This window comes from Ambystoma mexicanum, chromosome 11 (genome assembly GCF_040938575.1).
Source record: "Ambystoma mexicanum isolate Mex_15411 chromosome 11, UKY_AmexF1_1, whole genome shotgun sequence".
NCBI classification, from domain to species: domain Eukaryota; kingdom Metazoa; phylum Chordata; class Amphibia; order Caudata; family Ambystomatidae; genus Ambystoma; species Ambystoma mexicanum.
This window is the reverse complement of record NC_090934.1, coordinates 6,578,632-6,594,082: the sequence shown is the minus strand read 5'-3', so window position 1 is coordinate 6,594,082 and position 15,451 is coordinate 6,578,632. Positions and strand designations below refer to the sequence as shown.

The window sequence follows — 15,451 nt, the reverse complement described above, 5'->3', positions numbered from 1 at the left end:
CTTTGCCCCTTTAGCTTAGTCAACATGCAATCAAAGTTGATCTCCGGCAACAACTTCACATCTGGGCCAATAAGAAACCTGCCCATCCCACAGGTGTTGAAACATGTATCGCATGCATGACCTGGTGATAGGAAGTACTTAAGACTTGCTCCGGTTGACCTTGTAACCAGAGATTTCAAAGAAGCACCGGATGTCGTCCATCCGGTAAGTAATGCTCAACTAAGTGTCACGTACAGCCACCAGCAGATAATCTGCGTAGAACCAGATCTTGCCAGAGCACTTGCCTCTGCCAAGATCATGTATTTTTCCGTTGGCCCTCAACGTTCTGGCCAGCGGCTCCGTTGCCAGAATAAACGAGGGGGAAAGCGGGCATCCTTGTATCGTCCCCCTCGTCAACTGGAAGAACTCTGGAATGTTGCCATTAGTAAGCACACTGGGGCTTGCATACAATAGCACGTTGCCCTCAGGCTTTCAAATGGGTAAAGCCACTCAATCGTATCGAAGGCCGTCTCCGCATCAAGGGAGATTGCTGCCCCAGGTACCTCCAGCTTACTTGCTTTGTCAATGGTCAAAAGAACATCCATGTTATCTGCCGCAGACCTTCCAGTGACACAGCCAACCTGATTATTGTACACTAGTGATGGCACAACTGTCTCCAATCTTTTTGCCATTATTTTTGCCATTATTTTTGCCAACAGTTTCCAGTCAGTATTAATCAGGCTAATCGGTCTATAACTTGTACACCACGTCAGACATTTCCTTTTTTCAATAAGGCAGTCACCAAGGCGTGCCTCATGGTAACTGGCATGTCCCACTCTAACGATACACTGTATGCTGCACCAAGCAGTTGAAGTGCGCCATCAGGTAAGATCCATTTATAACTCAGCCGAGAGCCCACCAGTACCAGGTATCTTGCCACTGTTGAGATTTGAAATTGCGGAATGGATGTCTTCCAATAATATACGGGCATCTAGCAGAGCAGCAAGGTGATCCGATAACCGAGGAACTGGAGTCTGATTCAGGAAAGAAGCAATTGTCATGCCCACTTGTGCTCTTAGATTCATATAAATGTCCATGAAACCATTTGAACAATCCATTGTCTGTGAGTCAGCAGTAAGTTATCAGAGGGGTCTCTCACCGCCGCGATGGTCTGCTCTCACTCTGCCACCTTCAACCTGGTTGCAAGCAGCCTTCCAGCATCTGTTAAGGGAATGTAACCAGATACCTCAGTTTTCACGTGAGAGCCGCCTGCCCTCAGTGACCGAATATATTTGCACAATGTCAAATATTTTAACCAGTGTACTCAGCAAGATTTCAGTTTTAAAGAGAAGGCATTAACCATGCTACAGTAGTGCAATCCCACAACTTGTAAACACCAAAAAGTGATGCTGCACAATGGTGGTAGTTGTACAATCCCACAACTTGTGAACACCAAAAAGTGATGCTGCACAATGGTGGTAGTTGTACAAGCTTCCCTTTTCACATAGTGATACGTTGCACGCTTCACTGACAGAGCATGTACAGAACAAGCTATCCACAGTTGTTGAAGTTCATTGCCAGTAAGAACGGTGCAAGGCAGTCTGAAAATTGAGATTCCTTCTGAACAGGCAGTGCACACTAACTTCCTTTCCACAAAACTGGGACAGTACAGTGAGAAGAGTTCCCTCTAACGCAGCAGTAGTAGTTGAAGTAACAAGTAGATTGCATGGTATGCAGAAGTACAGAGTATTGTTTGGCTTCATTGGAGGGGGAGGGCTGCGTATGAACATGTCAGTCTAGTTCCAGAAAAGACCTACCTGCATCCCCTCTCCTTGTAGGGAGAAGTTTAGTCTTTGACTCCTCCTTTGTTTCTCATTTCCCCCTCTTCCTCCACTCTCCTGTCATGTCTTCTGTTTCTGTCATCCTTGTTTTTCCCCATTCTTCCATCCTATTTCCCTCAATTTTTGCCTGCTGTCCCCTCTTAATCGACCCTGCCCTCCACTGGCCGTTCTCTTTTAAGGTCTTAATTTCGTTCCTACATTCACACGTCTTTTTTTCACGTCACTCGTAGTCCCATTCCTTTTCCTCTTGATTTACTCTCCTCCTACCTTCCGTTCCTCTTTCATTACTTCCACCACTCCTCTACTATGAAACAAAGGGGTGCCTGATTACAGTCCCAGGTCCTTCAGGCGTTATAAAAAAGTCAACAGAAGAATTGAACCCATGGAACCAGGAATAGCCTCTCAACATATTTACTTCATAAATACCAATAAATGTTCAATTTTCAATTTATAAACTTTTATTTGCATATCATATTCATATAAAATACTAGAACATTTCCACAGACAAATATCTACAAGTTCCACTCATACTCGCACTCCTACCATTCATTCAATTTTTGCTTTTTCGAATCAAATTTTGACATGTAAATATAAATGGCCTCATATATTAACGGCCTCCGACCCTAACTCAAGATTACACAAGTCCTCCAATTGATTATCTGATGGTTCGTCTGTGTGTTTCTAATTACACCGACATTAGTCTACACGTGTTTCGGTTGTCTTTTTCGGGACATCAACATTCATCCGCCCTTTGTTCATACAGCCTTCTTCAGGACAAAATTTGGGGAGATTCCTTAATCCCATACGCATCGAGTAGGGTGAGTATCACCACTCAACCAGATTGTGTATTCCCTTTCTGTATCATTACAGGATATTCAAAATCTTTCCTCAAGAGGGATTCTTCGCAGATCAGTCTGGAGGGACCTATTTTCATTGGTCCAACGGCTATGATCTCGTAGTAAACCAATTCTAAACGCGTCTTAATATGCCAATATACACAACGTACGCCAATTCTTAACTAATAGCTGATCTCTTCTTGTTGTTGTTATATCATTAGACACGGTCTTTCTTCCTCTCTGCAGGTCCCAACTACATGCCGTCTCGCTTGTCGACTTCATCCGGATGACGCCAATATACACAACGTATGCCAATTCTTAACGAATAACTGATCTCTTCTTGTTATATCATTAGACACGGCCTTTCTTCCTCTTTGCAGGTCCCAACTACATGCCGTCTCGCTTGTCGACGTCATCCGGATGACGCGTTTAGAATTGGTTTACTACGAGATCATAGCCATTGGACCAATGATAATAAATGGGTCCGTCCGGACTGATCTGCGAAGAATCCCTCTTGAGGAAAGATTTTGAATATCCTGTAATGATACAGAAAGGGAATACACAATCTAGTTGAGTGGTGATACTCGCCCTACTCGATGCGTATGGGATTAAGGAATCTCCCCAAATTTTGTCCTGAAGAAGGTTGTATGAACAAAGGGCCGATGAATGTTGATGTCCCGAAAAAGACAACCGAAACACGTGTAGAATAATGTCGGTGTAATTAGAAACGCACAGACGGAACCATCAGATAATCAATTGGAGGACTTTTGTGTAATCTTGAGTTGGGGTCGGAGGCCGTTCATATATGAGGCCATTTATATTTATATGTCAAAAATTTGATTCGAAAAAGCAAAAATTGAATGAATGGTAGGAGTGATTGAGTATGAGTGGAACTTGTAGATATTTGTCTGTGGAAATATTCTAGTATTTTATATGAATATGATATGCAAATAAAAGTTTTTATAAATTGAAAATTGAACATTTATTGGTATTTATGAAGTAAATAAATGTGAGAGGCTATTCTTGGTTCCATGGGTCCAATTGTTCTGTTGACTATTCCACCACTTCTCCACATTCCCTTTCCTTCTACCTCCACTCTTATACCAGCTGTCTTCTTCATTTTGTCTTTCATTTCCTCTGTCCCACTCCGCTTCTCCCCTCTTGTGTCCAGTCTTCCTTCTCCTATTGGTTGTCTTTTATTCGCTTGGAGAGGATTGTAAAATGCAAGCTGCTACTGTCATTTTTCACATGGCTTCTTTTTTGTTATCTGCACTCTGGTGCCTGCTGTTTTCAGCCTTGGGAACATGGACCCCTCCGGACATGCCTTGGTGTCCCCTTACCCCTCCTCTCCACTGCTTGTCCCTGATGGAGTGTTGCACTGCAAGTTGGGTTATATCTTGTTGGTAAAATTATGATGACTGTGATTAGTCTTCTCTTGGTGAGGGGGAGAATTGAGAGATTTGGGGGTGACCCTGAGTGATAGTACTACATTGCTTGTGACATACATGTATTAATATCCAGGAGATGTTCTTGCATCACCTGTGACTAAATACTTCTTTCACAAACTGTTTTTAGGATAATGTGGTGGTCAATGACCGGTGGTGTAAAAACTGCTCTTGCTACCACGGAGGATTCTACAACTGCGCAGATAAGTTTAAGCCAGAGGTGCTGCCAAAACACAAGTGGGAGATGTGCACGTCTATCGACATGTGGTCCTGGGGCTATCGACGCGACATGCAGGTGCAGCAGCTCATGTCGGAAAGTAGAATCATTACTGTAAGAACCTGCATTATTCTTACCTTTTTTTTTTATTTTGCATTGGTCTGTTTTGTAACGAATCAACTGTGCTATCAACTTGAAAGCTGCAATGTCCTCTGTACTGTTACCTTTTGGCTCTACTGCACAGTGTGATTGCCCCTGCAATCCCCTCCTATTTTCACTATCATATTACCATTTCTGATGTTTGATAATCTGCTTAGAATTGCATGCTGTGCATTGTCGACATCCTGTGGTCACTACAAAGTATTGCATCTTGTTTTTTGAAAAGGGGACGTCGACATAGGCGTGTCTGTAATACTATCCCTATAGTGACGTGTAGTGTACCCACAATCCCTCACGCGTCGAGGTCCCTCATTGTTTTTTCCACCCAGAATACTGCTCGCTTAATGCGGAGCTCGTAAGAGACATTGCCATTTACCATTTTAGACCCTTGGTCGATTTGTCAGTTATTGTTTAATTAAACCACCTACAGCCCTCTTTCGACAGCCATTCAACTTCCCCGCCGAGTCAAGATCTTCGGCGGTGGTTTCGACAGAATTGATCCTATCGGCGCTGCCGAACACGTGGCCCGGCCTCGCTGGCCTACACAGTAGGGAGAGTGGGGGTTGGTGTGGACATTTCTGTTTCTACTAGACTACCTTTCCCTTTCTCCCCACTTTCCTTCCGGGTCGTTATCACTGATTACATCCTCCGCTATGGAGGACTTTTTAGATTTTGCCAACGTAATGGCAAATTTCGGTGGAAGGACAAGCATAAGCGATGTAACTGCTGCTTACCCCTCGACCACAACGAGGCCGGGTGTACGGCCTGTAAGCTCCTTCGTCCAAAAACTTTGAAGGAACGCAGGGTCAAAAGGTGGGCAGCCTATGCATGTCGAAGGCTGATTCCTCACCCGCGGCTGCCGCCTAGTGTGACAAGGGGGATAGTGATAAAACTACCTCCGTAACGGAGTTGACCTCTCAATGGAGAGCTCCTGCTCCATCGCGTCTGTCCCTGACCCCGAAAAGCTAGTCTCCGGCCATACTTATGGGTATGTACACGCCGGCGACGCTGACGCACATGAAAAAGTCACTAAACGCACAACCCACGGCCATTCGTCGAGTAAATCGAAGGCCTCAGCGCCAACGGAGACGCCAAATCAACCGGCAGCCTCCGCCGACTGTAAGGGTCGCCAGCCCTCCCCGCAGCCGCGCCTAGCGACTGGGCAGTCTTCAACTAAGGGCGCTACCACCAAAATGTCAGTCGAAACGACTCGTTGGAGGGCATCTGTCGACGGTAAGGTTCCGGCTCCGCCGAAAACTATTCACGACCAGCCCTCGACTGACAAGCTAATCGTGGAAAGCATAGCTAGAATAGTCTCCAAAGACGCGCAGAAACGGCTGGTGAAGGAGTCACCAAAGCCCGCTCAGGTCAGAGATGCCGAAATCTACGAAGGGTACGCCGAACCTCCCCCTACGCCGAAGGAAAAACCCAGAGATACGTCCCCAGTGCCGGGCCCACGAGAAGGCTTCTCAGAGGGCGACGGGGGTATATCCTCCATGCTATGGGAGAGATCTCGACGTCTAGAGGCGGAGGAGCAAGCCTTTCCGCCACTAAACCGTTAAGGGTTATCCCAGTGGACTAGAGAAAGATGTGAATCCTGTATGGACAGGCTAGATAGGTTTGTGTCCACTTCTGAACACACTACACTCAAAAGGCCAAGGGAGGTGCTCCCTAAAGACCCTAGGGCCAAATTCCCAAGACTTTTTGACCCACTTGCGGAAGAAATTGATACATGTGACCTCACTGAAGAGGATCCACATTTTCAGGAAGAGGAAGAATTCTTAAATACTGAGGATCTACAAGACCCTGTAGTGGACTTTGAGGAGACCCAGACATATGTGAACCACAGCCCTGGCAGTCACCAGGGGCTTCAACAGACCCTGATGTTTTAGATCTGCCCTCTCCTCAGACCACACCGGTCAGAGACCCTTCGCCTGTGGATGATCAACCCACTTTTAATGCAATGCTATGCAAGGCGGCAGCACATTTTCAAATTAAGACGGGGGAAACTACCCCAGAAGTGAATTTTGTTGAGAAAATAAAGGAAAAGCCGCCTGCTAGCCAAGCCATACCCTTTCTCGCCTCAATCAAGAGAGGCCTCATTCCCGCTTTATCTACACCTGCATTAGAGAGATCAATCCAAGAATCGAAGCTTTTTAACCCCTCATCTTCTGATCCCTTATATATTGGGGGTCATTCCTTACCTGATTCCCTGGTAGTAACCACCATGAAGAAAAGGGCGGGGGTTCCGCTATCTACTAGCGAAGCACCCCCGGACAAAGAGGGGAATAAGCTTTATGCCTTAGAGAAGAGTATTAAATCCTCGGCAGCTTTTGCCACCCTTTTTACAAACAAAGCTTTGTTGGCTAGCTACGCCGATGCCCAATGGGGACTGTTGCCCGAAAGCCTACAAGAAGCTCCTGAGCCCTTGCGAACCCGCTTATTAGCCACTGTGACGGAAGGTACTCGGGTAAACCAAAGCATCGTCAAGAACACCTTAGATGCTGCGGGAACGGCTGGCCGGTTACTAGTCCAGGGGGTGGTACTTAAGCGACCTGCTTGGCTCAGAAACTCAGGTTTCCCTCATCAACAAACCCCTTGAAGACTCAAATTTGTTGATGACGCACTGGAAACAGCTACGAAGGAACTAAAAACACTTAAAACCCTGGACCAAATCACAAGACCTCCTAATAAGTGAGGTTATGGCAACAGGTGCTTTTTTTTCGTTGCCAACGACAAAATCAAAAACAATACACCTCAGCCAGCAACTGGTCCTCCCTTCAGAGAACCAGTGGACAGTATGCTCAAAGAGGACAACGTCGTGGCAAGGGAAGAGGTCTGGCCCCACTCCCAGAGGCTCTCCGGCTACTACCACCAAATGACCCGAAGGTTTGGGGTCCCCTCCCATGCATCTCCGGTCGGGGGCCGGTTAACATCATTCCTGCAAGCATGGGAGGGAATTACCACAGACCGTTGTGTACTGTCAACAATAGCCCAGTTACTGCATCGAATTCAGTCGATCCCCAACATTCAGACCCCCCAAGGGGAAGACTCCTATCACCGTAACACCTCGCCATCCTTCTTCAGGAAGTCGAACTGCTGCTGGAAAAAGGAGCCATAGACGACGTGCCTCTATCACAGGTAAAGGAGGGTATTTATTCAGTGTATTTCCTTGCACCCAAAAAGGATTTAACCATGCACCCTGTATTAGATCTGCGCCCAGCGAACAAATTCGTAAAACCTCAAATTTCGTATGGTAACTTTACAGGAGGTAATCCCCCTGCTGACACAGGGGAATTACATGGCAACACTGGACATTAAAGATGCATACTTTAATATTTCAGTGTTGCGAGCACACAGGAAATACCTCAGGTTCATGATAGTAGGCAAACGCTATCAGTTCAAAGTGCTACCCTTCGGCATAGCCTCAGCGCCAAGGGTATTCACGAAGGTACTGGCAGTGGCACACCTGCGCAGGTTGTCCATTCCGGTCTATCCTTGCCTCGTTGCTTCTCAAATACCCAAAAGACTATAGACCTTTTGTTCCACCTGGACTTCATCAACGCGAAGTCGTCCAGTCTAGACCCCAGCCAAGTCGAGCAATTCCTAGGGGCTCTAATTCGAACAAAGGAGGGCCTCGTCTTCCCCTCAGAGGGTCCAAAACCTGCTGTTTCAGATCTCTCACTATGTAGCCGGTCGGGAGGTGACGGTACGCAAAGCCATGCGATTACTAGGAATGATGGCTTCATGTATTTATTTGGTACCTCACGCGCGCCTGCGCATGCGCCCAATGCAGGAGTGGCTCAACAGCCGGTGGTGTCAGGCCAGCGGACTATGGGACGATCTAGTGGTGGTCTCGCAGACCTTGGTTCTCTCGCTGCGATGGTGGTCGAAGGAAAACCTCGTGTTGGGGAAACCCTTCGCCACCCCCGCGTGGAAGCCACTCTAACCACAGACTCATCCCTCACAGGATGGGGGGTGGGGGGCTCACCTATCCCATCAGACTGCACACAGAGTTTGGACTCAGAGTGTGGCCTTAAAACACAAACTTGCTCGAACTGCTGGCGGTCTTCAAGGCACTGAAGGCTTTCCAGACACACTTACAAGGGAAAACAGTGCTGATCCTCAGACAGCACCACGCCCATGTACTACCTGGACAAGCAAGGGGGCACTCACTCTCCAGGACTGTCCAAGCTGTCCCAGAACATCTGGAAGTGGGCTCTCAAACACGTGTTCCTGTTATCGCAACATGTACCAAGGGAACACAATCTTCTGGCAGACAAACTCAGCAGAGACTTTACTCTGCCCGCAGAGTACGAATGGCGACTACACTAAGACATTATCTCCAATGTTTTTCGCAGAATGGGGCTTCCCAGAGATCGACCTGTTCACAAGTCTGGAGAACACCCAATGCCAAGATTACGCCTCCAGATACCCCCAGAACCGCTCCAAGGGGAACGGTCTCTGGATAACATGGTCAGGGAAATTTGTCTACGCTTTTCCCCTGACTCCCCTTCTCAACAAGATAGTGCACAAGAAGCACCAGGAACCAGTTACCATGATACTGGTGGCCCCGCCAACCCTGGTTCGCTCTTCTGATGGAGATGGCACTGTCTCCTCCAGTGAAACTACCCTGCCTGTACAACATGTTACAGGACAGGGGCCAAACGCTGAACCCATGCCCACAGACCCTGAACTTGTCAGGCTGGCTCCTGAGGTCATAGAATTTGGACATTTGCAGCTCCCATAGCGATGCATGGACATTCTCAGAGAGGCAAGGAAACCGAACACTTGTTACTGCTACTCTAGCAAGTGGAAAGTGTTCGTCATGTCAAAGAGCATCAACCCCATTGACTTCTCTCCCACACAGATTGTTCTATACCTGACGCACTTGTTGGACTCAGGTTTAGTCTTTTATTCTATTAAAGTCCACCTACCTGCATTCTCTGCCTACACTACGTCTAAACATAAGGTGTCGTGGTGGAAGGTTCCAGTTATTAAAGCCTTCATGGAGGGAGTAAAACTAATTCACCCTCCTATATCTAACCCAGCTCCCGGATGGGACCTCAACGTGGTACTAACCAGGCTAATGGGCTCCCCCTTTGAGCCCATGCATAAAGCAACCCTTAAGGGTCTCGCTCCGAAGACTGCTTTCTTGATGGCTATCGCCTCCATTAGGAGAGTGAGTGAACTACAAGCGCTCTATATTGGATCCCTGTTACAGTTCACAAAGATGAGGTGGTTCTACGCACACACCCTAGGTTTGCACCGAAGTTCATTTCAAAATTTCTTGTCAACCAGTCTATAGAACTACCAACGTTCTTTCAAAACCCATCAAACTTGGAAGAAAAGAGCCTGCCCACACTTGATGTACGCAGGGCGATCATGTTTTATATGGAAAGAACTAGACCACTGAGAGAGCCTAATCAGTTCTTTGTCTCAGTGGCGGCAGGAAGAGGAGATGCAGTTTCCAAATCCACTATATCTAGATGGATTGCCCAGTGCATCACTCTGTTACACTCTTGCTAAGAAAGAACTCCCCTTCAAGCCTAGAGCACACTCTACTAGAGGCACTGGGGCATCCATAGCATTCGTTGCCAATGTTCCCCTTGAGTTCATTTGCAAGGCGGCAACTTGGAGTTCTGTACACACCTTTACAAAACACTATTGTCTAGATGCCCATTCTAGATCTGATTCCCACGTGGGACAAGCAGTACTAAGACATCTTTTCACTAAGCAGATTAACAAACGTCAGAAGACATGCATTACTTACAGTAAAAGCATTTCTGATGGTTGTATCTTAGATTCACATGCGCCCACTCTTCCTCCCGCTCGGATGCAAGGAACGTAGACGACGTATTACTTTCTCTCTTTTCTGTACTCACTCATGTTGGTCATAAGGCTCCCTCATGGCAGAAAAAATACAGACGGACCTCTTCGCGTGAGGGATTGTGGATACACTACACGTTACTATAGGGATAGTATTACAGACACGCCTATGTTCCCTTTTCGACTTTCGAAAAGCAAGATGCAATACTCTGCAGTGACCACTGGATGTGAGACTATGCACAGCATGTGAATCTAAGCGGATACAACCATCCAATGCTTTTACGGTAAGTAATGCATGTCTTTCTACGCATCGCAATTGGTTTGTTCAAACCTTCATTACCCCTTTTTTCAAAAGCGAAATGAATGAAGTTTATTTAGGATTGTTATATCTGTAAAGCATACAAAAGGCCATTTATAAAACCACCATAAAAGAATGCAAAAATCCACATTCTATCGCAAGGAAAACGGACCAATCCGCAGTGGAAAAGAAAATCATGCACACACATTGACCTTGCTCAAAGCCCCTCCGCCCCATCATTTTGTCCTCTTTGCCCCATGCTTTCTTCAAAAGAAACTTGCCAGGGCAAAATTGATTTAACCTCCGTGCCAGTAGGTGGTGCCTCAACCCACTATTTCTAATTCCCCTCAGTAACAATCATGTATTGTACTCAAAAGCCTTCACGCATCGAGGTCCACCAGATTCTTTTTTTTTTTCCACCTACCTAGTTGGTTGCACAAAAAGCAGAGGTCGTAAGAGTTTATATTGCGTTCTTAAATTGTCAATAATTCCACTGATATTCGGTAATTAGAGTTGCCTTCGACTGACGCCTGGTCCTGTCTGCCGAAGTTCCATCCTGGGCTGCACGGCAAATGTTTACCGTGTGGCCTCGCCCTTCCGGCCCATCCTTCACAGTATGGAGAGTAGGGCCATGTTCATACTTCCTCTCTTGAGAATGCCTTTCCCGTACCCCTTCTCTTCCTTTTCTCTTGGTCTGGCTGCCGCTTCCCTCTACTATGGAGAGGACTCCATTTAAATGTTGCCTGTCGTGCAATGGGAAATTCCCTTGGAAAGACACCCATCGCCATTGCAATCAGGGTCTTCCTCGATCACGACTAGCGCTCGAGCAAAGCCTGTAATCTTTTTCGACCAGAAACTTTGACAGGCGTACGAAAAGGTGGGCGGCCTATGCCATGCAGGCCGAGTTGTCAGGATGTCTACGCTTTTTTTCCTTCCAGACTTCGTGAGAGAGGGGGGATTGGTGATAGTATAGCAGTTAGAGAAGATACGGGAGATAGTGAGTGCCATAGGGGCAGTGGAGGATAATTGGAGGAAAGAGGGGCTGCAAAGCACAGCCCGAGCACATATCACCAGGTGGCCTAGTAGCCAAGGCAAACAAGAGCAGATGCGCACAAAAAAAAGAAAAACCACCAGGCTTTGAATTTGTCAGAAAGACCAAATGCAATGCAAGAGGCTTAAAAAAATAAATATAAAACCCCAAAAAAACTAAAAACCAGGCCGGCCATTTGAGCAGGGTTCCCTGGGCAAGGACGCATCTTGCAGTTTTGGCAGAGCCAAAAGGGTCCTAAGGATATTTTGGGGTGGCTTGCCTGCCCTCTTCGACCAACAGACGGAAAGCGGGTGCAAGTAGGTTTCGGGACATCCTGAATGCCGTCCTGGGCAAGGCCCCACTGAACGTCGCTATGGCTCGCAAGTAGCATGGTGTTGGCAATCCTGGTGGAGTACGCCCCACAGGTAGTAAGTCTTGCCAAGGGTCCATAACTTCTTCCAGTCCTTGTCAGGAGGAGAGTCTGATTAGGACAGTGGCACCCCCGCGAATCAGAAGGGGCTTGACTGAACATTTTTTCCACACAGGGATTGACTGCACGTGCAAGCGATTGTGTGAGCAACGAGGGGGCCAGCCGCTTCTTGATGGGAGTTAAACAGAGGAGTTGCCTGGCTGACCAGGGTTTTCCTTAAGAATATCATACACATAGTCTGCATCAGGGGTGACTTCATGTGTAGTAATTTTGAAGTGATCAGCAGCCTTCGTCAAAAGATTGCTAAATGTCATTTGGTCGTATACTCTCTAGGATGAGGAGGTAGGTGCATCCAGCAAAATGTTGTGTTGAGTCATGTGGCAGGGTGTGCCACGTGCCCTGGTCATCTACAGGGTTCTAGCCTGGGTCCTGGTAGCTGGGATCCTAGCCACCCTGGTCAGGGGTGTAGACAACATCCTGATCCGGCTCATCCCAGAAGACATTGACTTGGTGGTCCTGATTAGATTGTTCCTAGGAGGGGAACAGGTCACCCTGAGCGAGGATCCTCTGGGACTTAGAAGGAATGGGGAACAAGTCCACATCCCTAGTCTTTTCGCAAGGTTATCAAATTGGTCTGAGAAGTTCATATATTGGCACATTCTGTTCATAGAGGCCTCAAACCAATCACTCGTTCATTCAGAAGAGTCTGAGGTATCTGCAGGTGGAAAGGGTGTTGATCCCGATGTAGGGCCTTAGAGAGGTGACTGGAGGCCACAGAATAGCCTTTAGGTGAAGGGTCCCTTCCTGGGGTTCGAAACGAGCAGATTAACTTCAGAAAGCTTCTCCCGAAGCTTTGGGAGTCTAATCGTCGAATGACCCTGTTTCGGCGCTGCCATGTCTTTCGATGATAGTGTCTTTGGAAACTGAACATTTAGCAGAGGCACCCGCTACAAAGGTAGATTTACTACTGTGTGTAGAACGCAAATGCCGAAACACAGCGGGCGAACTGTGAGGTTCAATGGGCTTGCGGGCGTAGAAACTTTCCACGATGGATCCGCCAGGGAGAGTTTGGGGGTTATGTGCTTTGGAACATGTAATGCCGGGGTGTGTCCCTGTCGCCAGGGTGTGATTTCCCCATACCACTGCTGGCAACAATCCGGTCAGGGCCGGGGACAGACAAATGGGAGCACGAGGGCTCCATCCTAACGGCCTCCGAATCTGAGCCGCGGCTGCCGATGGATTCTTCGTCTGAGGCGAAGGGTGGTGGAGACACTCTCCTCCTGCATGGCATAGGCCGCCCACCTTTTCGTATGCCTGTCAGTTTCTGGTTGAAAAAGCTTACAGGCTTTGCTCGAGCGCTAGTCGTGAATGAGGAAGACACTGATTGCAATGGTGATGGGTGTCTTTCCAAGGGAATTTCCCATTGCACGACAGGCAACATTTAAATGGAGTCCTCTCCATAGTAGAGGGAAGCAGCAGCCAGACCAAGAGAAAAGGAAGAAAAGGGGTACAAGAAAGGCATTCTCAAGGGAGGAAGTATGAACATGGCCCTACTGCTTTACTATCACCTATCCGCCCTCTCTCACGAAGTCGAAGAAAAAAAGCGTAGACATCCTGACCACTTACCGTGTCCTACTTATCGCAGACGGTATCCAGTTAATTTCTCAAACATTTTCGACATGCCATTTTTTTCGTAACAAATGTCAGACAAATTCTGAATGTATTTTTTAATTAGGTTTTATTTTTGTTTCGTTACTTAAAGTGTCAATAAAAAAAAGGGTGGTTGGGGGGAACCCCCATTAAAAAAGTAAAGTTAAAAAAAATTCAGATTTTTTTCCCCCCGACATGTCGCAAAAATGGCATTTCGAAAATGTGATGTTCGAAAAAGTCACTATCAACCATCGCAGAAACGTATGTCAGCGCAACTTCTAGACCGATCTTCATTGACCTCCTCTTTTCTGTCCCCTCTCTGGATCTATGGGCTCCTCATCTCCACTCTCCTCACTTCCTCACCCATTAATGGTGGCACCGAGTGGGAATTGCTCTTGGCGGTCTTTGCATCATCCACGTGTGTAATGAATGTCCGTCACACTGGCACTATCTTGGTTCAGGATCCTCAACCCAACCTCCTCCACTTTGACCAGTGCCTGCCGGCCCTCATTAACTGCCTTTGCACACCTGCTACTCCTTTCACTCTCTGCCCCCCCTTTCCGACTGGTGTACCGCTCCTCGGAAAAACCTTCAAAAGCATTGATCTGTTGCATCTAGCCATGCTTTTGACTTCTGGCTATAAGACCATCTCCAAGCCTCGCCCTAACTGTGTTGGCTGCGGGGGTCCCTTCTTCCCACATACCCACCCAGCCTTACTCTTCCTTTGAGAGCCTGGTGTGCAAGCTGGTCATCTCTCCCACCTCCTCTCTGACCATTGTCACTACCTATAGGCCACCCGGCTACATCACCCTGTTCCTCTGACTGGGCTGATTTCCCCTCTCACAACCACCTCTAAACTCTTTTGCCTGGTTACATTCTCCTCTTTCAACACCCACCTTGACTCCTCAATCACAGCATCCACTCACTTCTGTGACCTCTGTACCTTGCTCTCCCTCTCAATTCGCACTTCTAGTCCTACCCACTCGGCTGGACTCTCCTCCCCACTGATCACCACTCTCTACCCTCGGTCCTCTGACACGCCTCCCCCAGCCCTGCCACCTAGTTTTCGAACAACTGTCTGATGAAACAAGTGTCAGCTGCTGCTTTTGCATTTACATTCATCCCCCTCCCCACTACAGATGCTACCTCTGACTCTGCTCTCAGCAATTTCCATCTTGCCATCACTAATACCCTTGACATTCTTGCCCCAGTAATGCGGATCTACCTGAAATATGCCTCCAAGCGGAACACCTGGTACAACTCTGAACTTGCAGCCCTGAAACGCAAGTGCAGAGCTGTGGAAAGGAAGTGGCAGACCTCAGGCTCACCCTCTGACTAACTGGCCTGTTGACTGCTTCAAAGGCAATACAGACTCTCCGTGCCCACATCCAGACTTGCGTCTCTGACGCATCCAACAACACGGCTGAACTCTTTGAAATCTGCAGGGAACTAGCCAACCCATGTGCTGTCTCCTCGCCTCTTCCCTCCCAGGCCCTCTGCAACGCATTGGCCACACACTTCACTGCAAAAACACAGGACATCATGAGCACCCTTGCGTCGCTCTTCCCCTCACCCCCTTACCTCCTATGGCCTCCCGGCCTCCCATCCTCCCTCTGCCTTTTTTTCTCCTATCACACCTAATGAGGTCACCAGAGTTGTCCGCTCAATGAAGGTTTCTTCCAAACAGGTTTCCCCCTGCTCCTCCAGGACCATTAAGGACAATATTGGTTCTCTTGT

The 15,451-nt window shown here is 47.6% G+C and overlaps 1 protein-coding gene across 1 annotated transcript in view; it reads left to right on the top strand.

Moving 5' to 3' along the window:
• The window catches only part of FUCA1 (alpha-L-fucosidase 1), a 213,996-nt gene that overhangs the window by 126,390 nt on the left and 72,155 nt on the right, over nucleotides 1-15,451 (top strand). The window contains exon 5 of the mRNA XM_069622383.1: nucleotides 4,232-4,432. Coding sequence (XP_069478484.1) covers nucleotides 4,232-4,432 — 201 coding nt within the window. The remainder of the gene's footprint in view (nucleotides 1-4,231; nucleotides 4,433-15,451) is intronic.